At 40.7% G+C, this 13,438-nt stretch overlaps 1 protein-coding gene across 2 annotated transcripts in view; it reads left to right on the top strand.

The window, feature by feature from the left end:
* Positions 1-9,825: 9,825 nt before the first annotated feature.
* Positions 9,826-13,438, top strand: part of LOC118225559 (rho GTPase-activating protein 21-like) — a 91,891-nt gene continuing 88,278 nt past the window's right edge. The window contains exons 1-2 of one of the 2 annotated variants that reach the window (XM_035414096.1): positions 9,826-10,331; positions 11,788-12,015. In XM_035414096.1, the coding sequence (XP_035269987.1) occupies positions 11,941-12,015 (75 nt within the window). In that variant the 5' untranslated portion in view covers positions 9,826-10,331; positions 11,788-11,940. Of the gene's footprint in view, positions 10,332-10,681; positions 10,844-11,787; positions 12,016-13,438 lie in introns of those variants that run through there. The other variant, XM_035414097.1, reaches the window with a different exon arrangement.

Below are 13,438 nucleotides of genomic sequence, written 5' to 3'. Positions count from 1 at the left end.
GTCTTTTATAATACGTAAATGCAACATTATTATTACGTGAGTATGGTTAGTCTAATAAACAGGGTCTTATACAAAGTTCCACTCTGATTTTTGATTGTTTTCGTGGCAGATTCTGTAATAGGGTAGAGAAAGGGTAGAGACCGAATACTTAGAGAATAGGGTGCGAATGAATTGGCAGCATTGATGTGATGGTAAATGATCCTCCCTGGAGAGGGTTGTTGTAAAACTGAAATGTGTGTTCTGTTGGGGGGGGGGGGGGGGGGGGGGGTGCGCCTTGCAATTCCACCAGAACAAAATGTTCCTGAGCGCAGAGCTGGTGAAAACAAGACCCTCAAGTAAGAATAGGCAGTGTTCACCAGGAGAGAGAGGGTGAGCACAGGGTACAGTCCTTTTATTTAGCTTGTGAATGCTGACAGTTTTCTTTGCTTCAGTCTGTCAAGAGTCTTCTTTTCCAGTGCCTGACCAGTAGGAATGGAATTTGTTCCTTGGGTCAAACTCATGCCTTAAGTATTTTTTCCCCCACTGTAAGCATTGTCCACAGCCTGAGATTTGTTTAAATGTTTCAGAGTCAGACTACGGTTTCCATACTCTTCTGGAATTTGACCATGTCGGAATACTTGCCCTTGAAAACATTACTGTACAGAATGATTTCTGCTCTGATGGTCTGATTCTGGTGTTGACGGTATGAAGTTAATGTTTGAGACTGAGAGCATATCCTCTTATCTCTGGGGACCAAGGGGAATCGTGTTCCCTGGGTTTTTGGTCAGGGATGCAGGCGGGTGCTCGACAAATCGTATTATTGATCCGAGGATCTCTGTGGTTGGGGGGTTTGAATGTGTTTTCCGTCCACTCACATCATTCAGCACAACTGCAGGTCCAGAAGAAGTCACACCCATTCAGCGAGGCCATGCCTGTCTACTGGCCTAGTCTCTGAGGCCTGGAGCGTACTGACCCTGCTGTGGCGATATGGGTGTAATAAAAAGTAATAGGTCACATTTTGCTTTTCAGCTGTCTGGGTCTCAGTAGGGCTGAAATACTACTGGTGTCCGTACATCTTCATTGCTGAGCTTTCCTATGTCTCCAGCTACTGCCCTCGTTTATAAATGACCTGGAAAGGTGGCATACCAGATATCTCATTTTGCTTAACTTATGATGGAGAAATATGTTTCCTGCATAGGTTTGTTGTTTTTTCCCCATCTTTCAGAGACCACAATTGAAGCATACTGTTGAGAGTGATGCTGATTTATGTGTGCAATTTGATGTACAGCTTGAAAGGTGAAATGTTTATTTTCTGGCGTGGAACAAGGCCAAACTTTAAGTGGGCAGAAACCTCTCTGTTTATTTTACTTAACAGAAGATAACCTCGCATGGGCTCTGAGCCAACCAACTATTGTATATCTGTGATTGGCTGACTTAATTTTGGCCTGAGTCATATGGCGCCACCTGCATTTCACCTCAGGTATAGGTGACCTACAGGTAAGATGTACCAGTACACAAGCATTCATCTGTAATAGATACTCCTGATAGTAACACTGATTCTCCACTCCTAAGAATTTCACTGGATAAGAGTGGCTGCTAAGTGACTGTAAGGCAATGTGATATTGTACATGCGAAAGTTGCGTGTTCAAGCAGATTTATGCTGTAAGGTTCCACTGTGAAAGACCACAAGTTAAGTAAGGTACTGTAAATACCGTGAGCCTAAAACGGTCTCATTCTAAGTGAGGGTATGATGGTATGCGGGAAAAATTTTACTGAAGATGTAACCTCTTTAGAGCGTGAGCCCTGAGTCTGGGTGTTTGAGTCTTGGCTGTGCCATTGCCGGCTATGGCCAGAGTTCTGCATTGGCAAGGCACAATTGGCTCAGCCTCACCAAAAAGTGATCGGCAATAAGCCAGCTCGTTCTGTTGGTCTCATCATTCTCTAGCAGCCACTCATAGTCAGACCAAGGGCCTGGACGCACAAACCGAGAATATGTTGACCTTGTTATCCTCCAGCAACATGGGCAGTTATGATTGGTGGTGCATCTGCAGTGTGGAAAATAGTGAGAATATACATCACGTGAATGGGAGGAGTCACGTGTCGGCCATTTCCTCCTGAAGGCGGCGAGAGGGGTTGCTGGCTGGAGATCAGCGAGCTCAAGGTTGGGAAAAATGGGATAAAATCGGGGATAAAATACAAATTAAAAAAGATGTACCTCTTTGACGCTATTGCCATGCCCTGTCGGCCTTCTACAATTTGTTAAAATCTGTAGTTGCATGTGTCCAAGGTGAGATAAGACACAGCCTGGTAACGCACTTAATTTCAGACCTCCCAATGGATAGCTCGCTGTCTCTCTGCAGCCTCCACAGGATTACCAGCCTGTCACACACAAAACCTTTTATATATTTTTATTACACTGCTGGAGACAATTAGGGAAAGAATAGATAACCACCTACCAGACATTTATGGTATTTACTCTCTGATTGATTATCACTAGGTATCACAATGAGTAAAATGCTACCTGATTTTCACAAGTTGTTCTGAGGGGTAAATTTTGTACCTGCACTGCAGATAAATGGCACTATGTGTAAGTATCAGATGACACCATATATTTTTTTTATATGTATATTTTTGCATTGTCATTTTATTGACCTTTAATCTACCAACATATTGTACTGTTGAGTGGAGAGTGGTTGACAGTTTTCTGTTGTGACTTGGAATGGAACCTCTCAGATTTGTTTCCAGCATAAATTAAGTGTATGCATTTCACCTTAATCTGTGTGAGGAGACAACTAATCTGAAGGAATGTGCAGTTATCAGTCATGTGATTGAGAGAGTTCAGTAACATGAGCTGTTTCTTAATCACTCAACTGAATGTCCATATTGAGTTCCTGTTTTACACAGGAGAGGTAATCCCTGGACAGTCATTTCCAGCCGAGTTTCCAAATATTTGTGCCAGATATGATTTGTATGTATCAAGTACTTTTTGCCAGGCTCATAGTCCTAATTCATTATGAATAAATTTGAAGTTAGGTCTTTTAAAGATAAGACCACCACGTACCAGTTCATTTAGTTTAATGAGGGGAAAACAGTCTATGGCTTCCGTTGGCATAACTCACATTGCTGAACATCAGTATAACAAGGTGACAACAGCACATACATAACCTCTGTTATTTGAAATCTGGGTTCAGTTCAACTGCAGAATCTAGATCATGGTGGCTTGTTTTGTAACTTCTTCATTTTGCAAATTGGTACCTAGAAGCAACACTCCTTAACCAGCTTTGCCAGTTTTAAGCAAATCAACATGTATTTTTGCTCAGGCATATTTTAACAAAACTCAACTGCATTTTAACTTAAAGTTCTAGTCCCTGTACCTGCCTTGCTTACCTACCAGCAATTATTGATATATAGCCTACAATAGAAGTATAAGAATGATTCTTAATAAATTAAGCTATTAAATGGCTCTGCCTAAACACACTAAAAAAAACTTAACTTAACATTTAACAGTTCATTTTTATAAATAGCTTTTATGGTCACCCTTTTTAATCACTGGATGTCATCGTTTCTTGTTGTTTTCTTTTCCTGTGTCATAAAATAATTTGATGAAGTGGGGGGAGGTTGTGACTTCTCAGTTACAACAGGACCAATGATGAGCAGGTAGGTATTAGCCAGGGAAAGCAGTCGCTCACACTGCTGGATCACGGGGCATTGTAGGCCTTAAATCCATGCAGCAGCATTAACAATGTGACCCTTTGTTTTCACGGCCCATTCTCTCGTCCCTTATCGACATCAGCACACGGACATGGTTACTTACCTCTGCGCTAAATGCATCGGGCCTCCCTGGGAACCCGGTTGCCATTGTTTCTCACCTTGAAGGGGATCTGCAGGCCTGCACAAAAGGGCCAATTGAGCTCTCGTATGGAGGCTTTCATAACACACCATTAGGCCAGTGAGCAAATTTTCTGAAAAGTAGGGTGCTGGACTGAAAGACTGAATTCACAAAGGAGAGAGAAAAAAAAACCAAGTTGTTCTTTGAATTGTTGTGCACCTGAAAATACAAATCCAGGTTTAGGGATGAACAAAGAAGGTCTATTTCAGTGTACAGTAAAAGAAAATGAGTGTACGTGTTGTGTAGTTTGTAATAATGGTTTTTCAACAAATCTGTGAGGCTTTTTCCCTTCCTTTAAGAGCCTGCTGAAGAAGCACAGTAAACCGCTGTAAGAGGTTTATTTGATGACTGGATCAGCTGTTTTATAAAACAGATAAACTGCTTTGTTGATTGTAGTATTGATTGTGGTTAGGATAACAGTTCCCAGTCTTCAGTTAATCCTTGCTGTTGAAAATGGAACTTCTTTTTTGTTTCTATTTTAAGACTACTGCACATATTTTCACATAGTCTTGAATGAATGTCTGCAGGTTTACATTATGCAGAGCTGAAGTCTCTTAGAGTGCTCCTTCACAAACAGTAGAGCTTTAAGTACAACAAACCAGACTAGAATTTGAACAATTACAAAATAGACAGTTCTAAGAAAAGGTCTTCACTCAATAAAATATTTTATGTGTATTCCCAAGTGGCTGTGGGGGGGCAGGGGGGTCGGGGGGGGGGGGGGAGGAGGGCGGCAAGGGACTCTAGTAGTTTTTTTCCCAGCATGCTGCAGCTCCGTTGTTAAGTTGGCAGCATACTTTTTATGATCATTAATTCCCAAAGGAATTCCCTGGCTCTGCATGTCCTCATTTGAGCTGCGAATAAAGAGAACACTTCAGCCACACCCCCAACCCCGCCACCCCCCCCCCCCTCCCCCCGCCGACACCCCACCCAGAGCTATGGCGCGACCCAGAGTGCATGACTGAAAGGAGCTCCATGGGAAGGAGGGCATTGTGGGATACTCTTGCAGGGGTGACCCCTGGAACAAAAGGCTGGAGAATCTGAGGAACAGGTGGCCTCTCTGTGCCGAAGTCTAAGACTGGAGACCCGAGAACTCGCAGATGTTTTTGTTTCTTTTCTCTTTTCTCAGGTTAGCTGAGGCCTGCAGAGCATGTGGATTCAGAAAAAGATATTTCTTACATGTGGTAAACAAATGTAAATGAATCATCTGTGTTTTCCAGGCTTGGAAAGTGGTTCTAAATCTGATTATCCCCATGGACCTGGCTCATTTGCAATTTTTTTGTCGATCATTTCATACAGAGCCATAATATTATAAAGAAAGCACAGATGTACGAATATAGACATGTAGGCTGACCACATTTGGTGATTATACTGTAGAGCGCTTGAGTGGCATACTCCACACCACACTAGGACAGATGATAAAATCAAATCAAATCATCTTCTGCCTACCAGACGTCTCTTAGTACACACCCACTGACTCCATTTAACATATTTGTTGTATTAGGAACTATGACTCCCTCCTTTATCATCATTCAAAGAAACCCCATTCATCAAGACAATGTATCTTCTACTGCATATTTCAGCCAGACTGTTAAAATCTCAAACGGTTCATTTTGCTCCAGTAGATTGCTTCTCAGTGTATCTACACTACAAACATTTATTAAAGCAAAAACCTCAACTCTACAGTTCATCACTCTTATTATTTTCCAAAAGTCCAAAAAATGTGTTTTTACTTTTGTTTTAACACACCAGTCCTATGAATCACTTGTTCATTTTTTTGTACATAGTGGCTTGTGCATTTATTTTCATTAGAAATAAGCACAAATTACAGTTCACCTGCCTACCACTTCCTGACCTAGTTTACTGTGAGTCCACAATGAAATTGCATCTTAGCCCAACATTGTGAATTGACTGTCAGCTATTATCTGTGGTGATCATGGGGTAATAGTTGACAGTCAATTCACAATGTTGGGAAGTAGGCTTGGCAGGTCTAATATAGGAGCTCTGCTTGCCCCAAGTTCCAGCCATCTTGTATCCGCCACGACCATGCTGTGAACTTATGCATCATGTGATTCCAGTAATCCTGCCATACATTTGTTGTGCGAGAGCTAAGGGGACCCGTCGCTGCCCACTGTTGTTCACCGCCTCTTCTGGGCCCTGGTGTGGTCACTAATCAATGTGTGATAGGGGTCATGCTAGCTCTGCATTCCTGTGCCTCTCTGAGGGGAAAAAGACAGAGAGAAGGATGAAAGAGGGTGTTTTGGAGATCCAAAGTTGGAAGGAGTCACACTGTGTAAAGTCTGTATGTGACTCTGTTGGTAAGAGCGATAGGAGAACTCTGAAAAGCCTGGATTCAAGCCATGAGGTTTTAAATATGAGTTTAAATAATTCCATGCAAGACCATGAATGTCTAGCTGTTTGAAGCATGTTAATGCAGGAAAGATCAAACTTGACCCATGTCCCACAAATATTCCCCTTGAGCTCTGTGAGGGCTTGAAATGAGCTACCGCCACATTTAAACAAATAACATTTAATATATGATAATGAGAAGGAATGTATGCACATGCAAAGCAAGCAGTAAAAAGTAATATTTTGAATTAATGGGCTATTGGATATTAAAATAAACACGGATGTTTTCTGCATTCTGCTTGAAAAGACTATTTACTGGGATTAAGTTACATGCTTTGTCATAATCCTTTCAAATGCCCAGGGACTACGGGTGGAAATTAGCAAATTGCTATAACTCGGTACATTACATCTTTCCTTGTTTTATATAAGTTTAATGTTCTTTGTACACTGTCCCTGTTTAAATAAACTAAATAAATAAATAAATAAATAAATGTTATAAAAATTTAGCGATTTCAGATGTTCTCAGCTCTTTTTTTTTAATTTTCAGAAAATTGAGGCCATGATTCATGGAGTGAAATGAAAAGAAGATGTCTCTGTTAAATGTATTCATTTGTGTAGATATCGCCATTTAAATGAGTTTGCCTGGGATAAATTGCACATTGTTCTGGGTGTCAGTCGATCAGACACTTAAACAATGGCAGACAGGTCTGCAGTCTTGAGCGAGAGAGTATTTTAAGCTTGGGTGGAAAGAGCCCTCCTATTGTCCCCCAGCATTGTGTCGGCGAGGGCCATGCAAACAGAACACTGTCATCCTTTGTCTTTGTCCACAGAAGCTATGGCATCTTTTCATGCACAGAAGAGTCCCATGTGGCAATGATGCCCTATTTGTCAAAATAATATGGTAAAGAGCGCCTGACAATTAATACAAAGTAGTAATTCATTTAGAGGGATAAGTAAGAGCTATTGAACTGAAATCAAAAGCTTTATAAACATTCAAAATTAGAAGACTCTGACTGGCCCCTAGGCAACTGTACTATGGCTATTGTAATTACACTGCATAATAAAAAAGTAAGTACTTGATGAGTAACTTGATTCATTTTGCTTTGGTACTCAATAATGCCACAATGAGAAACACTTTTCCTTCTGCCATTGTGGTGTAAATGTAACCAGGAATATGTACTTTTATTAAGACATGCTGTATTAAGTAAAACCCTAGTTTTAAAATCACATGCATATTATAAAATTAATTTGAGAATAAATAAATAAATAAATAAATAAATAAATGTTCATTTTGGTAGGAAAAGCACAATAGATGAGCCTGAGAGCATATGATTTAAAAGAAAAAACTGAAAATATATTTCATTTTAGCACTGATTAAACTTTTTTGAAACAAAATTTTGCTTGGTGAGCTAGTCTCATCAGATCAATATGGGAGCATAAGGGTAATTATCTGTCAATATACTGTGCTGTTCGCAATGTTTTTTTAAGTGACTTTTTATATATTATTTCATGCCGATCTGAATTGACAATGGCTATCTGAATTTTTACACATCTACTAAAACACATGAATCATGAACCATCCAAACCAAATTTTATGATGTTGAATGTACTTTATTCAGCTGTGGCTATGAATAATGATATGGTGATATTTTTTTTTGGAAACATCAAATCTGACAATAATGATCAAGTTAAAATATCAAGTTGAAATATTATACCATGCCAAGAACCAGACTAAATGATTTTTCACAAGACCAGATTCCTCTCAATCTGCTGTTGACAAAGAGTCTTCTGTGTTTGAGAGAGTAATTTCACAACTGAAGAGAGGAGCTATTAGACAGATTGTGTTTTACTGCTCTTTCAAGCTTGTGCAGGAAACTAACAGTGTACTTGTCTTAGACCTAGAGGAAGGGAATTCCAACCCCTCGATGCCCAGAAGTTCCAAGGACATCCTGTCAGATGTCATTCTGCACACTGTATGCAAGCGGATAAGGGGGATATTATTGTGGATGCAGAACTCATATCAGCCAAACAGACACACACACCAAGGCTGACATGTAATAAACATCTTCATGTTTAAATAAGGATTCACAGTAGGTTGCCAAAACTAAAAAGTACAAAATTAAAAACTGACATATGCACCATTCCCCATCCCACAACTCATCCCCACTGCAACATTTCAGTTAATTTTGCCCAAATCTAGGCGCAACAGAGAAACAAGTCAGGTCACTCTATTCCTGCTAATTTCTCACTTACAGCATTCTCACTGTACTGTATAGTGCGAGATGAGCATTTTCGCTTTCAGTTCATGAGCAGGGGATGTCAACTCTTGACACAACATTCTGAAATGTCCTGAGTACTTACATTACATTACATTACATTACAGGCATTTAGCAGACGCTCTTATCCAGAGCGACTTACACAACTTTTACATAGCATTTTACATTGTATCCATTTATACAGCTGGATATATACTGAAGCAATTTCGGTTAAGTACCTTGCTCAAGGGTACAATGACAGTGTACCTGCGACCTTTCGGTTACAAGCCCAGTTCCTTACCCACTGTGCTACACTCCATCCCATTACTAACACCAATATCTTACTAACTTACTAACACCAATATCCTACTTGCATTCCAGGGTTTATAAGAAGATACACATTGACTCTTAATGGAATGACCCAAAATGAGGCGTAAAAGAGAGACAGCCACACAATGCCTGTCCTCACGGCAAGGTTTGAGGTTTTATTCCTATTTGAACTACTGTAACATCCCTCTCTGGCTGGTCTCCCTGCCAGCCAGGACCATTACACAGATAAAAGACCCACAAATCTACTCCTTCCTGTTCAACTCCTTTACGCTCATACCTGTCCATAGACATGTCCTGTTTTAGCCTGCATCCACTCCAAAACAAGTAGTACTAGCGCCATACAGTGCACCGTGTCTCTGCCTTTTCCCTGAAGTGGGCTGTTTCCTGCTGAGCCAACATGGTAGTTACCCGACCGTTAGCCCGCATATAGTGAGATCGACCTGGTCAACGTAGCGGTTGTCCATTTTGTGCAGAAAATAGTATTTCCCTCTGAAATGTTTCTGTTACAACACAAGAACTGTACTGAAACACTATCACTGCCTTTCTGCAACAATTGCAAAGCAGTGGCACTGTCCATTGCCAGTGTTTCGATGGGCTTTCTCCATTCTGGATATATTCAATCAGTTAGGCTATTTGTTTCTTCGATTTCTGAGATGAAGGTTATACTTTTAGGACACAAATGATAATGTGGTCTTATTTTCCAACCTGGAGCATTTGAAAAACATATTATTTTCAAGTTGGCACTCAGTTGTAAACAATTCAGCAGAATTTCGGAAATTATTTGTAATTACTACTGGTAATTAGACAGTATTGTCCGGCTGTAGTAATACAATGAGGTGCGATTATTGTTCGAGCATTCTGGAAGAAATATTGGCCGATACATAAAGCAATTACTCCGAACTCTAAAGTACGACTCGAAAACTTATGTAAAAATAAGCTCGGTTGGCTGAGTTTGAATTGCGAATTTACAAGCCGAATGTGATTGGATATTCGCGGCGCGGGCGAGGAGAGGGGCGGTGTTTCTATGGAATCTGAGACTGATCTGTACCTCAATCCAGTGCGGCGCTCCAACAACGGGGACAAGGGGAAAGATTTGGGAAAATTACTTTTAGTCGAATTCTATTCTTTTTCATGAATACACGATGTTAATAGACTATATAACATTTGGTCGCAAATATTTATGTGATGTGGGAAATTTCGTTCAAACTGGGAGAAAATGTTTTCCAGTCGGCGCTCACCAATGTATTTCGGTGTATTTTTCCCTAACAGGTAGCAAGCGCTAACGTTAGTAACATTAGCTAGCTAACTTAGCTGCTAGCCATTGGCTAGTGAAAGAAACCAGCTTGCTGGCTTATGTTGGCGCTAACTAATGTTGGCTATCTTGCTAACTATTTCATCGAACAGTCACCTGGACTGAATACAGAAGGAGTATTCAGCACAAATTTAATCAGCTAATGGATTGCTTTTTTATCTTTTTTAATTGGGAAAATGAATTATCTTCTCACATTGCCACCCCATTGGATTTGTAGCAGGTAGGTTACTCCTAACGTTCTCATTTTCGTCCTCCACGGTCAGAAGCTGCATTATTCGGTATATGCATATAATTGTGTAGGCTATACCATTGGTATCATTAGGAATTGACATTCCATAAATATTATATTTAGTAGTATTTTACTCGTTACGGTGGTGAAAATGTGGCTTGTTGCGTGTCAACTTGCTTGATAAATAAAATATGGTGGTTGCAAAAGAAAGTAGCCTTAGCTGACGTTACACTACATGAGCGGTGGCTAACTAACAGGGACGCAAGCTAACACACTATCGATCTAGCCTCGCTAGCTAACTAGCAAGTAGGCTAACATTGGCTTCCCAACACAAGATGAATGGCTAAGTTAGCTTGGTTGTTGCCTCACCAGCGGCTTGACCAACACCGAGCCTGACGCGGGAGAAATCCGCGATTCCGGCCACGCACTGGTTTTTGAACTGGTTGGTGGTTTTGGGGAATATATGTGGCCAAAGTTACCATCCAGTTCATCCAGAAGGAAAGGTGGGACTATTGCTCTAGATTTGTTTTGGTGAACAATAATGGCTACATTTGAATAATATTTTAAGTGTAAGTGGCGAGCTCGTAAATTCCAGAATTTAAAGTAAAAGTCAGGTATCTGTGATAACTTACGTTAGTTTATATGTTGACGTGATATATACCCAGCTATCAAACACTGGATTCGACAACAAAACATGATAAGGACTTAAAAACTTGAATTAGTGCGAAGAACAGCTGCTGACAAAATAGTTCAGGTTTGACCAACTCTCTCTTTACAATACTGATCATGCAAGGTATGTATCATAGCTAACTAGTTAACGTTAGCTGTACATTTAAATAACCGTGTTACACAACCAGCCGTAAGTACGAAAGCAGCAAGATTTAGCTAGTTTGCTACACGACTAGCTACCAGCTAGCTCTATTGGCCACGCAAATTGTGTACCAAGCCGAACAGCTTACGTTTTAAAACAACAGGTATTTTACGTCTGTCTCATGTGGAAGTTTGCAGTGTAACTATACACAGTCGGTAGCCTAGTTGAACTTGCAAGTGCGTTAAGTTTAGCTGCGTTGCCTGACAAGAGGATGTGCCCCGCAGTTTTCCCTGTGTGTGTCAGGCTAAGTTAGCCTGCTGGATGAATAGATTGTTACCTTGCTAGCTAGCAGCTACTTCATCTAAATTGTTAGTTTACGGTCTTTGTGTCACATTTAAGATCGTAAATGTATATACTCAGTAAATTGTAACCAGTCAATTGAAAGAAGTAATTAAAAAACGTTTCCTCCAATGTAATAACTATGGTCATTTAGTACACTTTCCTTGCTGTGGGAGTGGGAAGAATTAATGACTGACTGGTTGCGTGGGACATGGTGACAAACGCGCAGCACAAAATCCACACCGGAGTCGGTTTTCTGCGGTCTGTCACAGATCACATTTTATCTGTTTATCACAGAACTGTATAACCGGCAAAATGAAGAAAGAAGACGGTGTGGATTAGAAAAGGACTTTCACAGCGCCGGCACAGACTCTCGCGTGCGTTCGGATTTTTTCCTCTCTTCAATGTGGGCTCCAAAGGATTGTTGCCTTTGTAACTTGGAATAAAATAATGGCGACACGTCGGACAGGTCCTCCCGACGAAGATGAGGAGGGAAGACATTCAGTCGGATCACCAACTTGTGAGGTAAGGGATACACACTAGACAGCGCACATGCATCAACGCATGTGAACACGATTTTGCGAAATGTTGCGATTTTGTTTACAACTGTCCGTCGCTGATATGCGCTAGCTTTGCAGCTGTTTTTTGATGTTTGATCTATGTCGACATGATCGGTTCTTTGGCCTTTGCAGTTAACGGGCATGAGACTGTACAAACTTTTATGAGACGTGTGCGTCTGAAGGGTAGGCTGGGAACCTAAACAAAGTTATCTGGTGTTTCCACCCAACCTGGATAGAGTAAACTGGAATCTAACGATTTAAAAACCTTCTGTTGTTTGTGTGATTTAACACAATAGCAGTGGGAACTGGAGTAGAAACGAACAACATTGCATTTCAAATTGGTTTACTAATTATTGTGTTTAATGATTAACCCATTTAATCCCGCGGGCAACTTAAGTTGCCGAAGTCTCTACCACTCTTTTTCCATCTGTGAATATTTTTTGGATGACTATAGAAGCTTTAAAAAGAAATCTCTTCGAAACATCTGGGAATTAATGGGTTAAAAATATTTTTAAAGAAAGGTGTTAGCCAGTATGTTGACTGTTCTTTGAGTGCGTTGAGAATGGATGCAATTGTTAAAAAAAAGAAAAAAGGTGTCACACAAGATGTGCCAGTGTGTTTTTACTGATGCACTACAATGGCAATAAGCCGACTTAAAATTTAGCAACTAATGTACAACAGGAAAATAAAATTAAATGAAAGGAAAAGGGAAATTAAAGGGACAACAAGACTGGTACAACTTTCATATCTTTGTAAGGATTATTTGGAGTAAACAAAGTACTTTGAAATTGCAACCTGCTTTGCAGAGTTTGGTCTGCTGTATTGTGAGCAATATGTGTTGAGGCCTTTTTTGGTATGCTTAGTATGTGTTTTCGATGTGCTCACGCACACTTTACATCAGCATACTTGCTGAGTTTGACATACGTTTGAAGTATTCCTTCTCCTAAAATAGGCAAGACAAATCTTTGGAAACCTGGAATTTATCCAGCTTAAATGGTGTGAGCAGGGGGATCTCAGGCAGGGCTTGTGAGTGACTGATGCACCTGAGCAGGGGCTGGTGCGCATGTCGCAGGGTTGGTGGAGACCCCCAGTGCATGTTATGTATGCAGACATGCAGCGTCAGATTGCAAGTAACACAAAATCACAGAGTGAGCTTCCCACTACAGTGTCACTGCATTTTATCACAACTTCATTCTTGGTAGTCTTCACTTTCTGCACATTATGCTTATGGGATCTCTGTTGGGTTTCGTATAGTGGAGGGGAACGGCAGCCGGAATCTGCTCTTTAAGAGACTTGGCCTAATTTCCTGCGGGGAAAACGTGGCTACTTTCCGCACCAGGAAGCAGGAAGTGTGGAAAACGAGCACGCGGCAGCGCATCTTGCGACCC

Source organism: Anguilla anguilla, chromosome 4, assembly GCF_013347855.1.
Source record: "Anguilla anguilla isolate fAngAng1 chromosome 4, fAngAng1.pri, whole genome shotgun sequence".
In the NCBI taxonomy this organism is placed as follows: Eukaryota; Metazoa; Chordata; class Actinopteri; order Anguilliformes; family Anguillidae; genus Anguilla; species Anguilla anguilla.
Note: the sequence above shows the minus strand (reverse complement) of the source record. Positions and strands in the feature narration are given on the sequence as shown.